Source organism: Melanostigma gelatinosum (assembly GCF_949748355.1).
Source record: "Melanostigma gelatinosum genome assembly, chromosome: 3".
In the NCBI taxonomy this organism is placed as follows: Eukaryota; Metazoa; Chordata; class Actinopteri; order Perciformes; family Zoarcidae; genus Melanostigma; species Melanostigma gelatinosum.
In genome coordinates this window covers 522775-546774 of record NC_136636.1, presented here as the reverse complement: position 1 = coordinate 546774, position 24000 = coordinate 522775, and the positions used below count along the sequence as shown (strand labels likewise).

The 24000-nt window shown below is 44.0% G+C and overlaps 2 protein-coding genes across 3 annotated transcripts in view; one reads left to right on the top strand and one right to left on the bottom strand.

Moving 5' to 3' along the window:
* Nucleotides 1–2366: 2366 nt before the first annotated feature.
* On the top strand, nt 2367–4638 carry blcap (bladder cancer associated protein). Of its 2 annotated transcripts, none has more exons than XM_079265532.1 (2): nt 2367–2453; nt 3557–4638. In XM_079265532.1, exon 2 carries the CDS (start codon nt 3670–3672, stop codon nt 3931–3933), a length of 264 nt encoding a protein of 87 aa, XP_079121658.1. In that variant the 5' UTR covers nt 2367–2453; nt 3557–3669; the 3' UTR covers nt 3934–4638. The 2 variants fall into 2 exon arrangements, with proteins under 2 accessions (XP_079121658.1, XP_079121659.1); XM_079265533.1 differs by having other exon boundaries at nt 2381–2448.
* Nucleotides 4639–6237: 1599 nt separating this feature from the next.
* Nucleotides 6238–24000, bottom strand: part of ripor3 (RIPOR family member 3) — a gene marked incomplete at its 5' end in the record, with an annotated part of 36450 nt that continues 18687 nt past the window's right edge. The window contains 9 exons of the mRNA XM_079265833.1: nt 6238–7858; nt 7942–8116; nt 16806–17008; nt 17663–17827; nt 20215–20379; nt 22598–22727; nt 22835–22970; nt 23043–23176; nt 23242–23448. Of these exons, the coding sequence (XP_079121959.1) occupies nt 7758–7858; nt 7942–8116; nt 16806–17008; nt 17663–17827; nt 20215–20379; nt 22598–22727; nt 22835–22970; nt 23043–23176; nt 23242–23448 (1416 nt within the window). The 3' untranslated portion in view covers nt 6238–7757. The remainder of the gene's footprint in view (nt 7859–7941; nt 8117–16805; nt 17009–17662; nt 17828–20214; nt 20380–22597; nt 22728–22834; nt 22971–23042; nt 23177–23241; nt 23449–24000) is intronic.

Below are 24000 nucleotides of genomic sequence, written 5' to 3'. Positions count from 1 at the left end.
TGTACTTATATTAGTAGTAGTATTTCTGCCGTGTGGTAGAACATGTACTTATATTGGTAGTAGTATTTCTGCCGTGTGGTAGTACTTGTACTTATATTAGTAGTAGTATTTCTGCCGTCTGGTAGTACTTGTACTTATATTAGTAGTAGTATTTCTGCCGTCTGGTAGTACTTGTACTTATATTAGTAGTAGTATTTCTGCCGTGTGGTAGTACTTGTACTTATATTAGTAGTAGTATTTCTGCCGTGTGGTAGTACTTGTACTTATATTAGTAGTAGTATTTCTGCCGTCTGGTAGTACTTGTACTTATATTAGTAGTAGTATTTCTGCCGTCTGGTAGTACTTGTACTTATATTAGTAGTAGTATTTCTGCCATGTGGTAGTACTTGTACTTATATTAGTAGTAGTATTTCTGCCGTGTGGTAGTACTTGTACTTATATTAGTAGTAGTATTTCTGCCGTGTGGTAGAACATGTACTTATATTAGTAGTAGTATTTCTGCCGTCTGGTAGTACTTGTACTTATATTAGTAGTAGTATTTCTGCCATGTGGTAGTACTTGTACTTATATTAGTAGTAGTATTTCTGCCGTGTGGTAGAACATGTACTTATATTAGTAGTAGTATTTCTGCCGTGTGGTAGAACATGTACTTATATTGGTAGTAGTATTTCTGCCGTCTGGTAGTACTTGTACTTATATTAGTAGTAGTATTTCTGCCTTCTGGTAGTACTTGTACTTATATTAGTAGTAGTATTTCTGCGTCTGGTAGTACTTGTACTTATATTAGTAGTAGTATTTCTGCCGTGTGGTAGAACATGTACTTATATTGGTAGTAGTATTTCTGCCGTGTGGTAGTACTTGTACTTATATTAGTAGTAGTATTTCTGCCGTCTGGTAGTACTTGTACTTATATTAGTAGTAGTATTTCTGCCGTGTGGTAGTACTTGTACTTATATTAGTAGTAGTATTTCTGCCATCTGGTAGTACTTGTACTTATATTAGTAGTAGTATTTCTGCCGTGTGGTAGAACATGTACTTATATTGGTAGTAGTATTTCTGCCGTGTGGTAGTACTTGTACTTATATTAGTAGTAGTATTTCTGCCGTGTGGTAGTACTTGTACTTATATTAGTAGTAGTATTTCTGCCGTCTGGTAGTACTTGTACTTATATTAGTAGTATTTCTGCCGTCTGGTAGTACTTGTACTTATATTAGTAGTAGTATTTCTGCCGTGTGGTAGTACATGTACTTATATTAGTAGTAGTATTTCTGCCGTGTGGTAGAACATGTACTTATATTAGTAGTAGTATTTCTGCCGTCAGGTAGTACATGTACTTATATTAGCAGTAGTATTTCTGCCATGTGGTAGTACTTGTACTTATATTAGTAGTAGTATTTCTGCCGTGTGGTAGTACTTGTACTTATATTAGTAGTAGTATTTCTGCCGTGTGGTAGTACTTGTACTTATATTAGTAGTAGTATTTCTGCCGTGTGGTAGTACTTGTACTTATATTAGTAGTAGTATTTCTGCCGTGTGGTAGTACTTGTACTTATATTAGTAGTAGTATTTCTGCCGTGTGGTAGTACTTGTACTTATATTAGTAGTAGTATTTCTGCCGTGTGGTAGTACTTGTACTTATATTAGTAGTAGTATTTCTGCCGTGTGGTAGTACTTGTACTTATATTAGTAGTAGTATTTCTGCCGTGTGGTAGTACTTGTACTTATATTAGTAGTAGTATTTCTGCCGTGTGGTAGTACTTGTACTTATATTAGTAGTAGTATTTCTGCCGTGTGGTAGTACTTGTACTTATATTAGTAGTAGTATTTCTGCCGTGTGGTAGTACTTGTACTTATATTAGTAGTAGTATTTCTGCCGTGTGGTAGTACTTGTACTTATATTAGTAGTAGTATTTCTGCCGTGTGGTAGTACTTGTACTTATATTAGTAGTAGTATTTCTGCCGTGTGGTAGTACTTGTACTTATATTAGTAGTAGTATTTCTGCCGTGTGGTAGTACTTGTACTTATATTAGTAGTAGTATTTCTGCCGTGTGGTAGTACTTGTACTTATATTAGTAGTAGTATTTCTGCCGTGTGGTAGTACTTGTACTTATATTAGTAGTAGTATTTCTGCCGTGTGGTAGTACTTGTACTTATATTAGTAGTAGTATTTCTGCCGTGTGGTAGTACTTGTACTTATATTAGTAGTAGTATTTCTGCCGTGTGGTAGACGGTACTTCTCTTTAATTAAGGATCTAAATTCTTCCCCTAATCTGGCGCACTGCTGGACAAACCTGCTGAGTTAATTGTATTCAGGCAGAACATCGGCTACCTCTCGCTTTGCACCAGGGGTCCTTCCAACTAGCACTAATGCTGTTTAGCTAGCTAGCATGCTACGTACGCAGTGAGCTGTTGGTGGTTGCTCTCTGCTGAGAACGAGCTCAAAACATGTCAGGTTTGTTCACTTTATTCTGTAAATACATTCTGAACACAACTACGTAACAATACGGTGAACTATCCCGCTGTGATATCTTAGCGGTGTTACGTTACAGTACGCTAACTCAATTGTATTTCAAGCTAAGCTATCTAGCCTCTGATACGTGCTGTTCTTTAGTCTACAGTGAACGTGTCTATAACTAACCGTCACGTAACGTTCTACCTTCACTAGTACGTGGAGCTACTTTAGAGTTCTAGTTTTATCTCAAAACTACGAATATAAACTTAAAACTGTTAACACTGATCTCAGATCAGCTTTACCGCTGATTGTAACGTTAATAAAGCTAGTTAATATTAGTTCAAATGAGCTGAGATGCTAAGCTAACAGCATCAGGTCCTATAAGGAAGTAACATGTAAATACTGTACTTTTAGTCTTTTGTGTGTGTGTGTGTGTGTGTGTGTGTGTGTGTGTGTGTGTGTGTGTGTGTGTGTGTGTGTGTGTGTGTGTGTGTGTGTGCAGGCAGGCAGGCGTGTTAGTCACACCTGATTATTATTTCATGATCAGGTGTTGCTGCTGTAAAAAAATGTGAACCTGTTGAGGGGGCGACCGTGATACACTGGGTTAAAGAGGTCGTCTGGGAACCGGAAGGTCAACGGTTCGATCCCGGACTGGGACGTGTCGAAGTGTACCTGAGCAATACACTGAACCTCCGGCTCCCTGGGCGCCTGTCATTGGCTGCCCACTGCTCCCTGTATACAGGGATGGGTCAAATGCAGAGAAAAATGTCCCCCATAAAGGGATAAAGATAGTATACATTCTATTTTATTCTAGAGCATTGTAGAGCAGCGAGGTGTTGCTGTAGAGCAGCGAAGTGTTGCTGTAGAGCAGCGAAGTGTTGCTGTAGAGCAGCGAGGTGCTGCTGTAGAGCAGCGAGGTGTTGCTGTAGAGCAGCGAGGTGCTGCTGTAGAGCAGCGAGGTGCTGCTGTAGAGCAGCGAGACCATCAATCTCAAGTTGTGTAGTTCTGCTGCTTTTCTTCGTCATGTGACCAAACACACTGAACCCGTTGAATCAGTCGTGCCGTTGATGGTGGACTTCTCTTCTGTCGTCTGTCCTCTGCAGTCTCCAGAGATGACCTCTGCTCCATCAGATAGGACGACTCTCACCATCTTCTACGGTCGCTCTCCTGCAGAGACCTCCACCCACGTGGACCTGACCCCCCCGGAGGAGACACCATGTACTGCCTCCAGTGGCTGCTCCCTGTGCTGCTCATCCCCAAGCCTCTGAACCCGGCGCTGTGGTTCAACCACTCCATGTTCATGGGCTTCTACCTGCTGAGCTTCCTGCTGGAGAGGAAGCCCTGCACCATCTGTGCTCTGGTCTTCCTCGCCGCCCTCTTCCTCATCTGCTACAGCTGCTGGGGGAACTGCTTCCTGTACCACTGCCAGGACGCCGCGCTGCCGGACGCCGCCCACGACCCCAACATCGTCGGGACCTAAGAGTTAAATAATAAGAGATATGGGGGGGGGGTGAAGGTGAACAAGGCGTCGCTGGAGAATAAATCTACCGTAATGTGAGCGACTGTGGGGGCGAATACAGAGAGCGCTCGGCCAGAAGTGGTGTAGAGGAGGAGAGGATTGTGGGGGCTGTAGTTTCCATGCTGTAGAGAGACTTGAGGAGACGCTCTGTGAACTTCTGTAACAGGAAGATGAGGACTTGAAGGACAAATCATCTCAACATTTGAATGAGTGTCTGTCTGCGGTGAGCTGTGGTCCAGTGTTCCGGTTCCTCTTCTGGTCCTCGTTTACTTCCAGCGTTACTCAAGAGCCACGAAAGGTTTCTCCAAAAAAAAGCTGCCAAAACTCCCACAAACCTGCTGAGACGTGTGGCGTCTGACTGGCGGCCATATTTGTTTCTCTGTGTCATGCTGATGAACTTTAAACCCAGTTAGTGTTAAAGTTGCTCTGGAGAGAAGAGAGGCAACAAGCAATGTAACGCTGACAATCAATGACTGCTGAGATCTGTCCTCTTGTTATTACCCACAATGCTCTGCAGCTCTCCTCCTCGGGGTGAATGTCTCTTCTTCGCTGGTTGTTTTGTCAGTTAGTTTTTCTTGTGCATGGGGTGACGTTCTCTTTCTGATTATTTCATTAAGTGTGTGTGTGTTACATTATTGCTTTGATTTTAATTTAAATAAAGTTTCTCTCTCAGCGTGTTGAACCGTGTCTCAGTAATATAAAAGGTTTTGAGAAACTAAAGTCCTCTAAAGGTACTTTCTGAGTAGTTGTACACACGGTGTTTCTTCTCCTCTTTCATCTCTCGTAGAACTTGTTTGTTTAAAATATATTTTCCGTGTTTAATATTTCAGGAGAGAAGCAGCTCTTCATACTACTTCCGTCGTATTTTTTTAAACGAAGCAAGCAATCCATCACGCGCATGCCCAGCGTACGTTAATGGTCACGTGCTGCCCGTCTTCGAAGGTTGCCGTGTGGCTGCAGATCAACTGGAGAATGATGCTGAAACGGCCGTGTGGACGGAGATCGTTTCTATTTGAAAAATCTGCTTCCAAATAGAAACAGAGTAATGTGGATGTAGCCTTAACTGCATCCCTGTTTCCCTCACTTAGGTCCTTTCCTTGCGTCCTAGTCCCTCCCACCAGGGATGCATGGAGGAAACCATGCGAGGAACGAGGAAATATGTTAGGAGACATGAGACGTCCTTTCCTCTGAAGCGTCACATGAAGCGACGTCTGTTTCTGATGACGGAGGATCAGCTGATCAGCTGTGATCACAGATCAGCTGTGATCACAGCTGATCTGTGATCACAGCTGATCAGCTGTGATCACTGATCAGCTGTGATCACAGCTGATCACAGCTGATCACAGATCACAGCTGTGATGTGATGACAGCTGATCTGTGATCACAGCTGATCACAGATCAGCTGTGATCACAGATCAGCTGTGATCACAGCTGTCATCACATCACAGCTGTCATCACAGTACTGTGATCACACCGCACAGCTGTGAGCACAAACACAGCTGAAAACTAAGCTGTCGTCACAGCTGTCGTCACAGCTGCTGTGATCGGGGTGTGATGACATGATCACAGCACAGCTGTGATGTGTGATGACTGCTGTGCGGTGTGATCACAGCTGTGATCACTGTACTTAATAACTAACTAATAACTAATAAAGACACAGTGATCACCACTGTAGAGGTGTTTCTGTAGTCCCAGTGAGCACTAACCCAGATTTCAACGTTGATTTCTGGTTGAAAACGTGTTGAAATGGGGTCTGAACGTCTTCGACCTATTTTCACCGTCTTTTCAACCGGCTAAACTACGGTTACAATATCAACGTGTCACAAAACAATTTGTTTTAAAATGTTGATGGTTTGTTCAGTTGTAGGTTGAAAGAGACGAGATGTTGGTTACTTTAAGCGTATTTCTCCAAAATCATATTACGCTGGCCGGTGATATGACACGAAGACGTGATTTCAACGCATTCAATGTCTCATATAAAACGTCGTAAATATGGAACTATAGACTGCTGTCAACAAGAAGCTCCCAGGACATCATAATGAGAGCAGAGCACATTCTGTGTGCATCCTCAGCCTCACTTCACTCCACCAGTCCAGCAGAGGGCAGCACACGCCTGGTCGAGTGGTGACGGCTGAAGCCAAAGCAGACCTCAGAAATATTGATCATTGATCATCAATTATCCAAGAGAACCATGAAAGAATCAACAACACTGAAGTGAATATGAAGGTTACAACACAAGCTCTTTCCAGCTTTATTTCAGGTGGAAATAATAAGATGTTAAGAATTTACAGCTTCTTAACAAAATAATCAAAGAAAAACAAGACAAAACAAACAATCCATGAATCAACTAAATCATTATTTATCATGAAAATAAAAGCTGCAGAACTGGATTCCAGCTGATTTAGTGGCACATTAATGAATGTATGAAGTCATATTTTTTAAGTTTTGAGTGACACATCTTTAACTCTTTCATGCATTAAAGCTATCTTACTGTTAAGTAAGACACAAGTCTTAATAAGACACAAGTCTCACTGTTCTTTGTTGTTCATTGTTGCCTCAGGACTGAACTCTTCTTCAGGCGAAATCAATGCTAATCAATGCATCTATGCTAATCAATGCTAATCAACACTAATCAATGCGTCAATGCTAATCAATGCATCTATGCTAATCAACACTAATCAATGCGTCAATGCTAATCAATGCTAATCAATGCATCAACGCTAATCAACACTAATCAATGCTAATCAATGCATCAATGCTAACCAACACTAATCAATGCTAATCAATGCTAATCAATGCTAATCAACACTAATCAATGCTAATCAATGCATCAATGCTAATCAATGCATCAATGCTAACCAACACTAATCAATGCATCAATGCTAACCAACACTAATCAATGCTATTCAATGCTAATCAATGCATCAATGCTAATCAACGCTAATCAATGCATCAATGCTAATCAAGGCTAATCAATGCTAATCAATGCATCAATGCTAATCAACGCGAATCAATGCTAATCAACACTCATCAATGCTAATCAAAGCTAATCAATGCTAATCAATGATAATCAATGCTAATCAATGCATCAATGCTAATCAACGCGAATCAATGCATCAATGCTAATCAACGCTAATCAATGCTAATCAACGCTAATCAATGCTAATCAAGGCTAATCAATGCTAATCAATGCATCAATGCTAATCAACACTCATCAATGCATCAATGCTAATAAATGCTCATAAATGCTAATCAATGCATCAATGCGTATCTCCAATGACAACTCGCCCAAAGCAAAGTATGAAACTGCAGTAAATTGTGGTTGTAAAGAACAGAGTGAAAGCGTTTAAATGCTGGTTTGACCTACGATCCTCTGGAGGCCCTGAATGTCACATCTCAGCAGCTCCATTATGGTCAGAAGCTGATAAACGATGAAGTAGAATTGAACAGAACCCGCTCTCTGTTTGAACCTGGGCCGCTGTCATTGGCTCATTATGCTTCTTAATCACACTTCTGACATTGTGTATGATATGAATACATTTCTCCTTCACTTTGCAATAAAACAACCTTTAAATGAAGTCATCCTTCTTTATGCAAAAACTCAACAAAATAAATTCACATTTCCAGTAAAGTCTGAGGATGAAGCAGAGAAAGCTCCTCTTCCTCATCCATCATGAATGAACCACAGAGCTCTTCAGACTTCACGGACACGTCCTCTGGGCTCTGAGGCTCTTCATGTTGGATCCCACCAGAGAGAAGACCTCTTGAAGGTCCACACGTGTTTCCTAGAGGAAGGTGCTCTCAGTCTCCTGGTTCTGGTGGACCTCCTCCTGCCTTTCAGTGCACAGCTGCTCCATCCTCTGGAAGGCCCGGTGGCCCCTTTTACCTGCACACCAACAGATAGCGATCATAATAACAAGAACAATATCATCATATACCAATGAATTTAAATATGATTCATGTTTGTACCAAAAGAGAGGACAGTTTCTCTGGCAGCACTGCAGAGATCTTCATCAGCTGATCTCCACAAATCTGATATGTGGTCCACGCTCTCTGTGGCCCTGAGGCGCTTCAGAGCCAGACAGGAGCCACGTTGGGTCTGAAGATCAGGGCTCCTCAAACTCTCTGTGTAGTAAACGATGGCCTGAGGAGGAGGAGGAGATATTAATATCAGTGGTGCGCTTCTCTGCTGGCCAAAACAGAATCACAAAGCTATATCTATTTTATAATTTAATATTTTTTCTTAAGTACACTACATGTATTATAATTGATATAAATATTTTCCCATTATCTTATGTTCTCATTGTACAGCTGCTGTGTTCCTCAGCTGCTCTGCTTCCAGTGCAGCTTGTTTTAAGTCGAGCTTTCATCCAATCAGATCTCACCTCTGTGTCTCTAGGTAGAACAGAGGCCTGCAGACTCTCAAGTGCATCATGAGCACTTTAAGTGAACGGGGACGATGTTGTTGATTGTCATAGTGTTCAACCAATCAGATCTTTAGTTTGACATGGTGGGCGTATTCTTTGACGTGTCAGCGGCCGCTAGCGGCCTATAATGACGTCAGCATTACGTGCCGCTCATGTCCAGGTGCACGCGCTGCAGAGTGTGCTGTGATTGGTCAGTGGGCGAGCACGTGACTAAAGTGAAACTTGTTTGCTAGCAGAACTGAGGTTGCAGCAGTCAGAGTTCAAGTGGAAAGATATGGAAGACATGATGGCATTTTTAGTTTGTTTTACTGAGCTTTGTTTTTTGACATCAAATGGCGGAAGGAGCAGGAGAAGCTGATTCAGTGGCGGAGTTACTGGGAACGCCTTTCTCAAGAAGGACATTTCCGGACAAACTGGACATTGTAAGAAACGGCCCGTCAACCCCACAGCCAGCAGCCTGACGCAGCCAGGGAAAGGATGTGTGCGCCACTTTCAGTCCGCAAACTAAGAACGGTGTTCCTGGCTGACGGGGTCGGAGAAGAGATGCAGACTGTGTCGATGGGGATGTTATTTGCGACTGAACGTCTCGGTGTACGGAGCCGTGCTGGAGTTACTAACCTGAGCTGCCTGAGCAAAGCCGCTACACGACACCAAAGTACGGCGGGACAGTACAAGCTACGTGCTCTTAAAAACGTGTGGAAGGACCCGAGTGGATCTCCAGATCAACCAACAAGTTCGCAGGGAAACTGAGCTCCACATTGAACAACCTAAGAAGAATAGAATACTGAAAAGGACCTCTTGACCTCTTGCTGGAACTGAAACGCAGGATGCACAGCCGCGTTATTGGACTGACAGGAGGACGGACTTTGTATTTAAATAGAACAGCATTTGGTAAGTGAAACTGCTTTTGTAAATAAAATATACATTCATTCAATGTTAAACACAGCTTATACGCGGATATGTGAGTTCTAGTACACGAAGGTCAAAAACGCCAGGTGGGGCACTCTCGCACTCGCCTGAACAAAGTGGAAAATACTAGAACTCTGAAGGATAGCTTTTGCCCCAGTTAAATGTCACATAGTCTTACAGAGAACCAGTCTCAACTGCCTGCTCCATCTTAGAGATAGAAAGAGGCGCCCTTGCATATCTAGCGCCTAGCTTATCTAGTTGGCCGAACATAACAATATGCTGCTGAATCAACATCTCACACTGACGTTCCAGAGAAGGCGGATCCCGGACGTGAGCCAGTGTGGGCGGAGATGCTCAGTGCTCCATCAGGCCATTTGAATGCTAGAAACAAATCCGCCTCCTACTATTGCTTTGACCAATAGGCTCCAAAAGGAGGACCTAATATATGAACGCATGCGCACTCTGTCTAAGCGCCTTCTAGCTTTTCATTCACTCCTACAGAGTGAACTTTTTAGGTCCGTGCACGTTTAACTGCTGGACATAATACTTCTGTCACAAATAAACCTTATTGCTTGAATTGAGCTAAACGCCTCGACCTAAGTCTGTTCACCTGAGTTTTCTCCTCAACTTGAGATTTATTCTCAACATGGTACCAGAGAATGGCTTTAACGATCAGTAGGAGAGACATCTCGTGACGGACTTTTTCTTCTGTCAACAGACAAAACAACAGGTGTTTTCCCGAGAGGCTGGGGATTCCGGAGGCCTGCCGGAACGATTCTTATCACCTCGGGAAACTGATCAAAGCAGCTGCAATCAAAAGGTAAGCGCAGAGCCTATTTAAATGAAATCTGCAGAATTGTATGTAGGAAAAACCAAATTGAATTGATCAGAAGTACCGGGTGTGAGTATGAATTGCTTTGACTAAATTTTTAAAGATAAATTGACGAAGCATTGTGACAGGATTGTTATGACAGCAGTGGGGGTTTTGTAGCATAGAATGTACATGTGTGTGAGTGGATCTAACAGAAATTAAGGATTGTAAGTTCTATAAACTGGCATCGTGTTCACCGTGTAAGTTTTGATAACTGTTCGGAGGTTACACAGCCGTGGCGAAAGCTTCGGTTCGCTGACCAATGACGGTCTGAAAGACTGAATTCCGGGCCACACTGTTGATTTATGCGAAGTTGCAAGCTGAGATTTGGATCAAGTATATAGAAATGTTGTTGGAATACGCTGATGTGACTGTAGTGTGTCTGGAGACTGCAAAACGCCATTTCCTAAAGGGGACCACATTCATGCAATGTTGTACACTGTAAAACGAAGATCCATCCAGAGAATTTTAATTGAGAAAAATAAATTGATGAGGTCAAATTGAGGTAATTGATGAGGTTTGTGTACCAGTATTGCAGAAGTGGCAGTGTATGGGTTTGCATGCAGCATAGATGATCTCAGGGAGACATCGATTCAATTGTAGCACAAGAATTCGCCATTTCCTTAGGGACCGTGCTCGCACAAGGCGTACACTGTAAACAATAAGATCAATAGATCTTTCCTGACGAGGTCTGTGTGCGATTATTTGTGGAATCACGGCAGTGTATGGTCGATTGAGTGTTGAGTAATGCCTATTAGGTATCCATCTCCTTCGGGACCGTGCTCGTGAAAACGCTATAAGAGCAGATCTATATGTGATTTGTGCGTATTTCAGCGACGGCAGTGTATGGTGTCAATCTGGTATGGATGTGAGTGACTGTGTGAAGCGTACAGGTGTTAGAGAGTACATGTGTAGTTGTAAAGTTGTAGTGTTTTTCACCAGGTTGGTGTGCTTTTCAGAGATTGACGGTCAGTGGAGCAGAGCACACGCATAAGACACAAGCTTTGCACTCAAACACAGAACCACAAACACTAGAATAGAAGAGGAAAGCTGAGGGTTAATATATGTAATAGATATCCATAAGAACCGTGAACAGAGTTAGGAGCGAAGACACAGCAGGCAAAGGCACAGAGGCAAGGGAGTGAACATCTTAGATAAGAAAGACAGCTGCAGCCAAAGCAGGGAGAGATAACAACTAGGACAGAGGGCACAAGAACATTTGACAGGAGCTTTGGCTCCCTCTGGTGGTACTTCAGGAACTGCACAAGAACATTTGACAGGAGCTTTGGCTCCCTCTGTGGGTGCTTCAGGAACTGCAAGAAGAACATTCGACAGGAGCTTTGGCTCCATCTGGTGGACATTCGGGAGTACTGCATCCAAACATTTTATATTGAAAAATTTGAAAAAAGAATTTTGGAAAAAAAGAAAGAAGATTGGAATTGAAAAAAAAAAAGAATTTTGAAAAAAAAGAAGAAGATTGGAATTGAAAAAAAAAAAAAGAATTTTGAAAAAAAAAAAGAAGAAGATTGGAATTGAATTGAAAAAAAAAAAAAACTTGATTTGAAAAAAAGAAAAGAAGAACACAAGAAGACATGGCTGGAGCTGTGGCTCCATCTGGTGGCTACTCAGGAGCACTGCGTGCAAAACTGAAAAAAGCTGTAACAGACACAAGAGGCAAGACCGCATGGAAAAGAGACAAGATTCATTGGGATAACTGCATGAAACGATGGCAAGAGGAGGGATGGTGGAAGGCGGCCAGTCCACTACCTCCATCGATCAACGACCTCCTGCTCTTTACCAACGATTTGACAAAACGAGTGGCCTACGCACAGACTGCAGAGAGAAATCAAACGACAAATCAAACCAAGCGATGGGGGTTCGCTAACCCACTGAAGCAAGCCCGCAAAGACAGAGAAGAGGAACAGCGAGTGGCAATGATGGCACTAGGAACGGCCATGACGGATCGGATACAGGTGGACATGCCGACCGGAAAAGAACAAACCAGGCCCCATCAGGCACTCGACATCACCCCCCTCGACATCACCCCTACCACTCAAGCCCCGGTAGGTCTGGAAAAGACTGCACAGGAACCGGGCCAGGCATCTCTGGCCTCGGCCCCTCCCCCGCCCTCAACTGGCCTGTCTCCAGCACTTCCTCTGGTTCCTCCCCCCCAGTATCACCTTCGGTCCCATGGCCCGCCCCCCAAAGCCAGAAAAAGAGGAGCACCTGGAAAAAGGGGAGCATCCTATTTCTGCTACAACTGTGGGAAACCGGGACACTTCGCAAGAGACTGCATGTCAGCACTGCAGCAAGCACAGAGAGGAAGAGGACAATACTCCAGAGGAGGAGGCGGACATGGCTATGATGGACAAAGACCACAGCAAGGGGCCCATCAGGCTCCTTGGGACAAGGGACATGGTCTCCAAGGCGGGGCCCATGCCACACAGGACGCGATCTGATGACTCGCCTCAATCTGATCATCTGGATGAACCAAGACGGTGTCCATGTCTCGTCCAACCCACCAACTAGTACGTTGTCCATGCCAGTACGCATTCTCTCCCTTGCTCCCATTACAGAGACAGTGTCCCCCACAGACGAAGAAGTTTACTGGCTACGCTGTCTCCAAACTGGCCCCCAGACCCCTGCCATCCAATATTGGTTCAACATTCTCAAACCAAAAATCACTCAGCTTTTCCCATACAGAACTCCCCTGGACCACGTCCACTGCACTCATGTCCCCAGACTACTCCCTACCGTTCCACCTTGATGTTTCCGAAAGAGACAGCCTACTCAATGCTGTACTCTTCCAGAAAAAGGGGGGTGAGAGACAGGTACTGATGTATCATTCTTCAAAACTTGACGCTGTGGAAAATGGTCAATCCATGTGCGCAAGATATGTTGCAGCAGTGGCAAAAGCGATTGAAAAGACTTCTCATATTGTCACATCCGCCCTGAGCTCACAATCGAGCACATCAAAGAACATCAAAAGAAAGCAGGACCTTAGGAATGGTCCGAATGGACACGAAAAGGAGCCTCAAAAGACAAAGAAGGTCTGTGGAGAGCCCACGACGGCAGAGTGGTTGCCTCAGCAGAACTGTGTGCAGCACTCCTACCAGGGGCCCACGGACCTACACACGAGGGAAAGAAACGGACATTGGACAATTTGAAACAACTATGGTGGCATCCGCACATGGAAGCGATATCTTTCCTCTTCTGCGATGAATGTCAAATTTGTGGAAATCACAACCCAAGAAAACCATTCAAGACACCGATGGGATCTTATCCCGTGCCCTCTGCCTGTTTCCAAGACATCAGCATAGATTATACAGATATGGGACTAGAGAACAGAGTGCAGGGAAAGAGGTACATCTTGGTAATGGTAGACAGATTTTCAAGATGGGTGGAAGCAATTCCCACCAAGAGAGAAGACGCGCAGACAGTTGTAAGGTGGCTGCAGACAGAACTGATTCCCCGTTACGGAGTGCCGAGATGCATCCGCTCTGATAACGGATCACACTTTAGCAACACCATGCTCGCACAGGTAGAGCAATTTCTGGGAATCACACACCGATTCGGGTCAGTCTATCACCCGCAATCTCAGGGCCTGGTGGAACGAGCGAATCAGACCCTTAAGGCCAAAATTGCCAAAGTTTGCGCGGGCTCCAAATTAACATGGGTTGAGGCCCTGCCCCTGGCCCTTATGGCCATGAGGTCCGGAAAAGGGGGAGAAACACATCTCTCCCCACACGAGATCATGACTGGCCGGCCGATGCCAGGTCCACCCAGAGATGGAGGTCATATGCCACCTCTGGATGTACAGCAGATTGAAATGTCTGACTATATGAGTGCCCTAACTTCTCTTGCTGAAGCTCTCTCCAAACAGATCGAGAGGACTCGAGCAGTACCTGAAGCAGCGGCAGCTGGAAAGCAGATACAAGTAGGTGATTGGGTCAGGGTCAAGGTTCACAAGCGCAAGTGGACTGACCCCAGGTGGACTGGGCCGTACGAGGTGAAGGAGGTTACTTCACACTCGGTTCAGGTCAAGGGCAAATCAGGCGTCCCTTGGCACCACCTGACACATTGTGTCCCAGCACCGGTACCAACCAGAACACTAGGAGAAATTCGCACTAATTTGGAAAATGCATCAGGAACTTAGACGCTGTCTAGGGGACCCTTATGCAAACCCCGCCGACCGAGGTCGGCAGCGCTTCACCTGGGAAGGGGTGGGATGTGGGAAGAAAACTATAATGGGGGTGGGAATGGGCATACTAGTTGCCTTACTGATCTGGGGATTAGAAACCAAGTATCAGACACACCAGCACCCATCTCATTCAACTGCCCCTCTTCCCTCTCCATCCCCGAATCAGACACACACCCGAACTAGACATAGCACCCCACCAGTTTCCGATCCAGACGATTCAGATGATAGGGACCTAAACATAGAGTTACAGCCATTGAATGAGTAGTTCCAAAACATAGAAGTTCACACCTAGCAGGTGTGAAAAGGGGGATTTGTAAATAAAATATACATTCATTCAATGTTAAACACAGCTTATACGCGGATATGTGAGTTCTAGTACACGAAGGTCAAAAACGCCAGGTGGGGCACTCTCGCACTCGCCTGAACAAAGTGGAAAATACTAGAACTCTGAAGGATAGCTTTTGCCCCAGTTAAATGTCACATAGTCTTACAGAGAACCAGTCTCAACTGCCTGCTCCATCTTAGAGATAGAAAGAGGCGCCCTTGCATATCTAGCGCCTAGCTTATCTAGTTGGCCGAACATAACAATATGCTGCTGAATCAACATCTCACACTGACGTTCCAGAGAAGGCGGATCCCGGACGTGAGCCAGTGTGGGCGGAGATGCTCAGTGCTCCATCAGGCCATTTGAATGCTAGAAACAAATCCGCCTCCTACTATTGCTTTGACCAATAGGCTCCAAAAGGAGGACCTAATATATGAACGCATGCGCACTCTGTCTAAGCGCCTTCTAGCTTTTCATTCACTCCTACAGAGTGAACTTTTTAGGTCCGTGCACGTTTAACTGCTGGACATAATACTTCTGTCACAAATAAACCTTATTGCTTGAATTGAGCTAAACGCCTCGACCTAAGTCTGTTCACCTGAGTTTTCTCCTCAACTTGAGATTTATTCTCAACACTTTTGTTTTCTTTATATCTGCAGTGTGTTCATTTTGCCTATCGTGTCGTTTATGGATATTAGATATGTATATTATATATTGTTCCCTGATGTAATATTTGAATGGCCCTTGCTCTTTAATGTGAGCGTTGCTGGATTGTTTTGTCATGCTTTGTTGTGAATATGTGTGACGGTTCTTGTGAGTTCGCTCTTGTCATCGTGTTAATTACATCGATTTTGACCGTATGCATTGTCCGTTAATGACGAAGCGTCCCGTCCTGCGTGGGGTTCGGGTCCCGTCCTGCGTGGGGTTCGGGTCCCGTCCTGCGTGGGGTTCGGGTCCCGTCCTGCGTGGGGTTCGGGTCCCGTCCTGCGTGGGGTTAGGGTCCCGTCCTGCGTGGGGGTGGGGTTCGGGTCCCGTCCTGCGTGGGGTTCGGGTCCCGTCCTGCGTGGGGGTGGGGTTCGGGTCCCGTCCTGCGTGGGGTTCGGGTCCCGTCCTGCGTGGGGGTGGGGTTCGGGTCCCGTCCTGCGTGGGGGTGGGGTTCGGGTCCCGTCCTGCATGGGGTTCGGGTCCCGTCCTGCGTGGGGTTAGGGTCCCGTCCTGCGTGGGATTAGGGTCCCGTCCTGCGTGGGGGTGGGGTTCGGGTCCCGTCCTGTGTGGGGGTGGGGTTCGGGTCCCGTCCTGCGTGGGGGTGGGGTTCGGGTCCCGTCCTGCGTGGGGTTCGGGTCCCGTCCTGCGTGGGGTTAGGGTCCCGTCCTGCGTGGGGGTGGGGTTCGGGTCCCGTCCTGCGTGGGGGTGGGGTTCGGGTCCCGTCCTGCGTGGGGTTCGGGTCCCGTCCTGCGTGGGGTTAGGGTCCCGTCCTGCGTGGGATTAGGGTCCCGTCCTGCGTGGGGGTGGGGTTCGGGTCCCGTCCTGCGTGGGGTTCGGGTCCCGTCCTGCGTGGGGGTGGGGTTCGGGTCCCGTCCTGCGTGGGGTTCGGGTCCCGTCCTGCGTGGGGGTGGGGTTCGGGTCCCGTCCTGCGTGGGGTTCGGGTCCCGTCCTGCGTGGGGTTCGGGTCCGGATCATTGAATCCGTTCGGGCTGTTTTCTTTGATGAATGATGGTCTGGAGAAATGGGGATTGTGTGGCGATTGCTTCGCCCTGTTTGAATCAGTGGAACAGCTGAACGCTGCGGGGAGAATGCAGCGTGAGTTTGTGCGCGTTTCCGGGTCAGACGCTGACCCGGAAACTAAACAGACAGACAGACCGGTGTCCACCGAAAACGTTATATTTACCACAATTTAAGCTTCTGCATTTTGGGTTTGTAAGCCTCGTACCGAACGGTTGAAAACGAACACGTGATGTTACACCTAGAAACAAATAACCGCAGCTGTGGCGCCACCATGAGGTTATTAGGTGGTAAGACAGCAGTGAAGGCCCAGGTATGAAATGCACGGCCCGCCACTGATTAACATGCATGTTGATGTCAGCATGCTGTGGTCTCTACCTGGCTCCTGAAGACCTTGCAGCCTGCAGCTCTACACAGACAGCTGGCTGCAGCTTTGCAGACTTTGTGGTTGGAGTCGACCTGCAGCGCGGCCAGAGTCTGCAGTGTGCATCTCAGTGGGAGGAGCTCTGTGATGCTCCGCCTCCTTAGCTTATTTAGAGCCCGCCTCCTTTTGGGGCTCCTCAGGGCTGACAGGACGTACTCTGAAACACAGCAGAGACCACCAGAACATCACAACTGCAACGTTATATAATCAACGTTATATATATATAAAATATATATATATATGAATATATATATATGTATGTATATATAAATATATACATACATATATATATATATATATATATGAATATATATATATGTATATATTTATAGATATGGATATATATATGAATATATGAACATATATATACAAATATATATATATATATATTAATATATATATATGGTTGGGTTTTATTAAATATGTTTTGGTTGTGAAATTAAAAACATATTTTGTAACACTTTCAGAAGTTATGTTATGTTCAAGAGTTTTCAATGAAACTGCTTTCTACCAAAGAAAATAGTCTGAAATTAAAACAAAGAATTCCCTCAGATGATTCATGTCATTCAGATGAGTGATGTCAGTGGATGAGTGATGTCAGTGGATGAGTGATGTCAGTGGATGAGTGATGTCAGTGGATGAGTGATGTCAGTGGATGAGTGATGTCAGTGGATGGGTGATGTCAGTGGATGAGTGATGTCAGTGGATGAGTGATGTCAGTGGATGAGTGATGTCAGTGGATGAGTGATGTCAGTGGATGAGTGATGTCAGTGGATGAGTGATGTCAGTGGAGAGTTTAAAGAAGACAAACGTTCTCTGGAGAGACGTGAGACGTGATCTCCCAGCTGCTGGATGCTGCAGCGCTTCAGATACACACACAGCTGGAAGAGAGTCACTCTCTCTGGGCTGCAGACTGGACGAAGGCCGGGTACCGACCCACAGACCGCCTGGAGCTCCTGGAGGAGCTGAGAAAAGACTGAGGAGGAGGAGGAGGAGGAGGAGGAGGAAGAAATAAAGGAGTTCAGTCTGTGAAACACTGATCAGAGATTAGGAGCTGAGAGACTTTAGTTCTTGTTTTCTGCTGAAGGAGAATCTCCAGTAAAACTTTACAGGAAAATCAGTCGAGTTCATCAACCTGCTGAGTTTCTTTTCTCTTTCACCAGATTCAATGTGGACAAAAGGTATAGAAGCACATCTCACCACTGTGAGGACAAGATGAGATCCTGTAAGTCATTATAATGAGATAGTGTCTCATTATAATGACTTACTATCTCATTATAATGACTTACTGTCTCATTATAATGACTTACTGTCTCATTATAATGACTTACTATCTCATTATAATGACTTACTATCTCATTATTATGACTTACTATCTCATTATAATGACTTACTATCTCATTATAATGACTTACTGTCTCATTATAATGACTTACTATCTCATTATAATGACTTACTATCTCATTATAATGACTTACTATCTCATTATAATGACTTACTATCTCATTATAATGACTTACTATCTCATTATAATGACTTACTGTCTCATTATAATGACTTACTGTCTCATTATAATGACTTACTATCTCATTATAATGACTTACTATCTCATTATAATGACTTACTATCTCATTATAATGACTTACTATCTCATTATAATGACTTACTGTCTCATTATAATGACTTACTATCTCATTATAATGACTTACTATCTCATTATAATGACTTACTATCTCATTATAATGACTTACTATCTCATTATTATGACTTACTGTCTCATTATAATGACTTACTATATCATTATAATGACTTACTGTCTCATTATAATGACTTACTATCTCATTATAATGACTTACTATCTCATTATAATGACTTACTGTCTCATTATAATGACTTACTATCTCATTATAATGACTTACTATCTCATTATAATGACTTACTATCTCATTATAATGACTTACTGTCTCATTATAATTACTTACTGTCTCATTATAATGACTTACTATCTCATTATAATGACTTACTGTCTCATTATAATGACTTACTATCTCATTATAATGACTTACTATCTCATTATAATGACTTACTGTCTCATTATAATGACTTACTGTCTCATTATAATGACTTACTATCTCATTATAATGACTTACTGTCTCATTATAATGACTTACTATCTCATTATAATGACTTACTATCTCATTATAATGACTTACTGTCTCATTATAATGACTTACTATCTCATTATAATGACTTACTGTCTCATTATAATGACTTACTGTCTCATTATAATGACTTACTATCTCATTATAATGACTTACTATCTCATTATAATGACTTACTATCTCATTATAATGACTTACTATCTCATTATAATGACTTACTATCTCATTATAATGACTTACTATCTCATTATAATGACTTACTATCTCATTATAATGACTTACTGTCTCATTATAATGACTTACTATCTCATTATAGTGACTTACTATCTCATTATAATGACTTACTGTCTCATTATAATGACTTACTATCTCATTATAATGACTTACTGTCTCATTATAATGACTTACTATCTCATTATAATGACTTACTGTCTCATTATTATGACTTACTATCTCATTATTATGACTTACTATCTCATAATAACGAGATAGTATCTTATTATGACTTACAGGATCTCACAGTGGTGGAGATGGGCTTCCATAAAATATGACTTGAACAACACACTTAGAAATATATGATCACGACACAAACATATTCTGTTAATGTCCACAATGAACATTCATGTAAATACATTCTGAACACTACATTTACAGCTCATTCAACAATAAATTACTTCATGTCTTTATGTGTGTTATTTAGTGCTGGGCAAGTTAACGCGTTATTATTCCCCCCCCCCCCCCCACACCACACACACACACGTCTCGTTACAGGATCAAACGTGATAATATTAAAACACATATTGTGTGTTTTTAAATAAACACATGAGCACGAGAGAACAAACTGCTCTTAACTCAACTCTGTATTCGCAGAACTTCCTCCTGCAGGTCACTGCCACGCTACAGACTACAGGTTCATGCTTCACCTACATTCCCCTGGGTCCTAAGGCCCTCCAGGTACAGCTTCTCATCGCCCTCTATGTCCCAACGTACATTCATAACAAATACCACACATATTACGGAAATCAGCGTTGCACATGTGGCTGACCACAATACCAAAAAAAGCAAAAAAGAAATGATTGATTTAAATGATTGTTTTAGAGTTTTTAAAGATGTGATGAGGAAGACGTACGTCAGGCAGGATGTATAGAGAGAAGGTTCCAGAATAATCACAAAGAACTAAAGGAGCTCACAGCTTCAGTACCTTTGTCCGACTGGCCCGGCTGCTTGGCCTTCACCTTGTGGGCGTAACGCTTCTTCAACGTCCTGCAGAAGGCGTCGGAGACGCAGCAGAACGGAGAGACGCCGTCCGTCACACAGTCGTCCCAGAACAGCAGCACCTCCCTCGACCTCTGGGCCTCTGGGAGGACTGAGGAGGAGACAGTGAAGGGCTCGTCATTATGGATGTGACTTGATGAGCTCCTGGTTCTGATCATGTGATTATTCATTCTAACGTAGCTGGTACTTTAATATTCACAACCGCCCCCTAATGATGACGTCGTCATGTGGGGATGTGTGCTGAGAGGACGAGTGATTATATCAGCTTGTCTACGAGGACCCAGAACACGTCCCAAAAATCATTTCAACACTCTGAAGTCAGGAAACCATAAAAAATACTAAATGTTATACTTCTACTTTGTTATTGTAATTCATAGCATTCTGTACTTTATAAAGATGGGGTATAAAGTAATGAACAATGCCATTGTGAAGTGAGTTGACTCCGGACAGCTCGGTTTACTTTTATACTTTGTGATGCAAATAAATCTGCGCAAACTGAAGAGAATCCAAAGTCTCTGGTGTTCTGTGCTCGTCACTGAGTTCCAGTGGCGGCCGTGCATTTCATACCTGGGCCTTCACTGCTGTCCTGCAGCTGAAATACCACCTTATAACCACATTGTGGCGCCACAGCTCATGTTTAAGGCTGTAACTATGTACGTCTTCGTATTAAAGCGTTCGGTTCGAGTCGTTTGAATAACGCTCGAGCATTTGGAGAATGCAAAAGCCTAAATTCAGGAAAATATAATGTTCTCAGCTGGTCTGGCTGTGGGATCCACCGTCATTCCTTAATGACAAGCAGCGACCCAAAGAGAGTGACATTTTACTTTCACAACATGAACGTTGAACGCACCTCTCTGCAGCGTCTTTCCTCCTCAGCACCTTGTGTCATGGTGCAGCTCAACTCAGTCACAATGCATTTTGATTGGCTGAGCTGCATCACGTGATGTGATTCACTACCCATCAGCCTCTGCTGGCTGTTAAGTTTCGTTTCACGATAGTCACGTGCTCGCCCACTGACCAATCACAGCACACTGCACCTCGCGGGAAAGCTACAGATGAACACTGAGCGGCACGTAATGCTGACGTCATTATGGGCGGCTAGCGGCCGCTGACACGTCAAAGAATACGCCCAACATGTCAAACTAAAGATCTGATTGGTTGAACACAATGACAATCAACAATATCGTCCCCATGTACTTTAACCTGCACTGGCTGCAGGTGAGAGTCTGCAGGCCTCTGTTCTACCTAGAGACACAGAGGTGAGATCTGATTGGATAAAAGCTCTACTTAAAACAAGCTGCACTGGAAGCAGAGCAACTGAGGAAGACAGTAGCTGTGCAATGAGAACATAAGATAATGGGAACAATATTTTTATAATACACATGTAGTGTATTTAAGAAACATTATTAAATAGATTTTTAAATTTTTTTTATAGATATAGCTTTGTGATTCTGTTTAGGCCAGCAGAGAAGGCCTTGCAGGCCTCCACTGCTGAGGTCCTCAGTGAGGTCCTGTCTCACCACGAGTCAGACAGAGAACACTCACTGAGCCATTGAGTTTGACCATAAAGTCATAAAGTCAATGAAGCTGACCCACGACGGGAGGACTCCACGGGGACCTTTGCTCTCACAGACTGAACATGAACTCAACACGAAGGTAAACTGATGTTCTGCGCTGATAGTGTCGGTCTGTGAGGAGGAGAGGACGGCTGCGTCCTGAGACCGTAAGATACTAACTCGTATTCAGTAACAGTGTTTTAAACCCCACTAACTTATTCAAGTTTTAATTATAAGTATAATATAATTGAGTGACGTCATTTTGATTAGACTGGCAAACTACTGGGTTTATTCTAGTTCATCACCAAAACTACATTTTACAGATGACATGTGAACACATCACGATAACGTTATAATGAACCTTCAGCCAGTACTCATGTTCACTGAGCAGAGCCTGAAGGCATCATAGTGTAACTAGTGAACCTCCGTTGGTTAGCCGTTAGCGGTGCTGCTAACGTTACTAGCTCTCCTCTGATTGGTTGTTTACAATGAAACATGATCAGAGATCAGAGACTAGAAACACATGTTCCACTGAGTATTGGAGGAGAACTTTTGATGGTTAACTTAACCTGTGAAATGAATCTGAGGTTCAACATTCTGTGAATCTGAAGCGTGTTTCTGTCTGAAACACAAGGACATCTCGTTATGTTTCCTTTAGCCAGAACAGGATGATTCTACACCAAGTGAACCTGTTGTACATGCTTCCATGTGTTCAGTGCCTTTCTTCTCTAGCAGACAGACTAACAGACTCACTGTCACCAGCAGAGATGCTGCTCCTCTTCTCCAGCAGCACACAACTGATTCTCTGCAGAATGTCAGCTTGGAGAGTCACTTCCTGCAGCAGGTCCGTCCTGGAGGGGCTGAAGTCGGTCGCTGTGATCATCTGAGGAGACGTTTTGATGGTTGGATGTTGAAAAGAGACACAGAAGACGGAAACACTGATGTAAAAAGTTGATGAACGAGGACGAAGCTCATAGAAACACAGCGTACCTGCAGCAGGATGCAACAACTATCCAGGTGAGTCTCAAGAGCCTGGTCGAGACCCCAATTCCCAGAAGTCAGCGGGGCGATGAGCGACTCTTCCTCAGGAGTTGATTGGCAGAGTCTCCGCTGCAGAGAGCTGGCGCTGAGGGATGAAGACGGAGAGATGTTCAGATATGCGTGCTGTGTATTGATTATTGATCTGTGATCTACTCACCCGCTGTCCTTCAGTCTCAGGCTGCCCAAACAGGAAGTGTTGTCGTCGTGTGACAGGAAGTCAAAGCTGCCCAGCACTTCTTCCACAGCGAGCATCTCCTCTGAAGACGAGCCTCTCAGCAGAGAGAGGTTGTTCTGAGAGGTGAACACGTGTTAGAAACATGGAGTACAGATGTGTGTATAAGTACACACACGGGTACCTTCAGGATGGTGGTCAGGTGCAGGACCTGGTGGTCCAGGTGTCTGAGCTCCTTCTCAGAGCAGCTCTGGCTCCTTAAGGTCTTCTCCAGCTGCACCATCAGGGTTCCCACCCGTACGGCCTGGGCCCTGCGCTGGGCACCGCTCACCGCTGGGGGCGGGGGGGTGGGAGAGAAGGAGCTTAAGGCCGGGGGGGTCGGGGCAGAGTCCTGATTAGAACCAGGAGTCCAGAGAGAAGAAACACAAGAGGCAAAACAGAGAACGTCACATCGCACACAATTACATTTTCTTTTGTTGTTTGTGACGTATTGATGTTGTTATCATATTTCATATCTTGTAAAAACATCTCGTCAGTAATATTGTACGTAGTCACATCTTATGCATATTCATTTCATGTTCTCTGTAATATTCTGAAATTTGAATATTATATCGGTGGAGGCTTCAAATAAGCCCAGTTGGCTTCTGCCTCTCCCTGCACTGTGGTATTATTCATCTCTGTTATGTTTGTTAATTTTATGTTATTGTTTGAATAAATATATAAACTAAACCATGTCACTTTTAAACTTCTGTAGGAACTAAAAGCAGAAGCTCCAGGACCAAAGAAGATGTGTTGATCCTGAGAACACGTGTCATCAAGACTCTGAGGAGACACTTAAACTCACACAAGACTGAAGGATAATAAACTCAAGCTAGTTTCATTTTCAGGGATGAATTCTGCAGCTGAATGTGTCGTGACTCTCGTGGAGCCTCCAGGTGGGTTT

Excerpts from the sequence above, each read along its gene's own strand:
- blcap (XM_079265532.1), top strand. The coding sequence starts at position 3,670 with ATGTACTGCCTCCAGTGGCTGCTCCCTGTGCTGCTCATCCCCAAGCCT.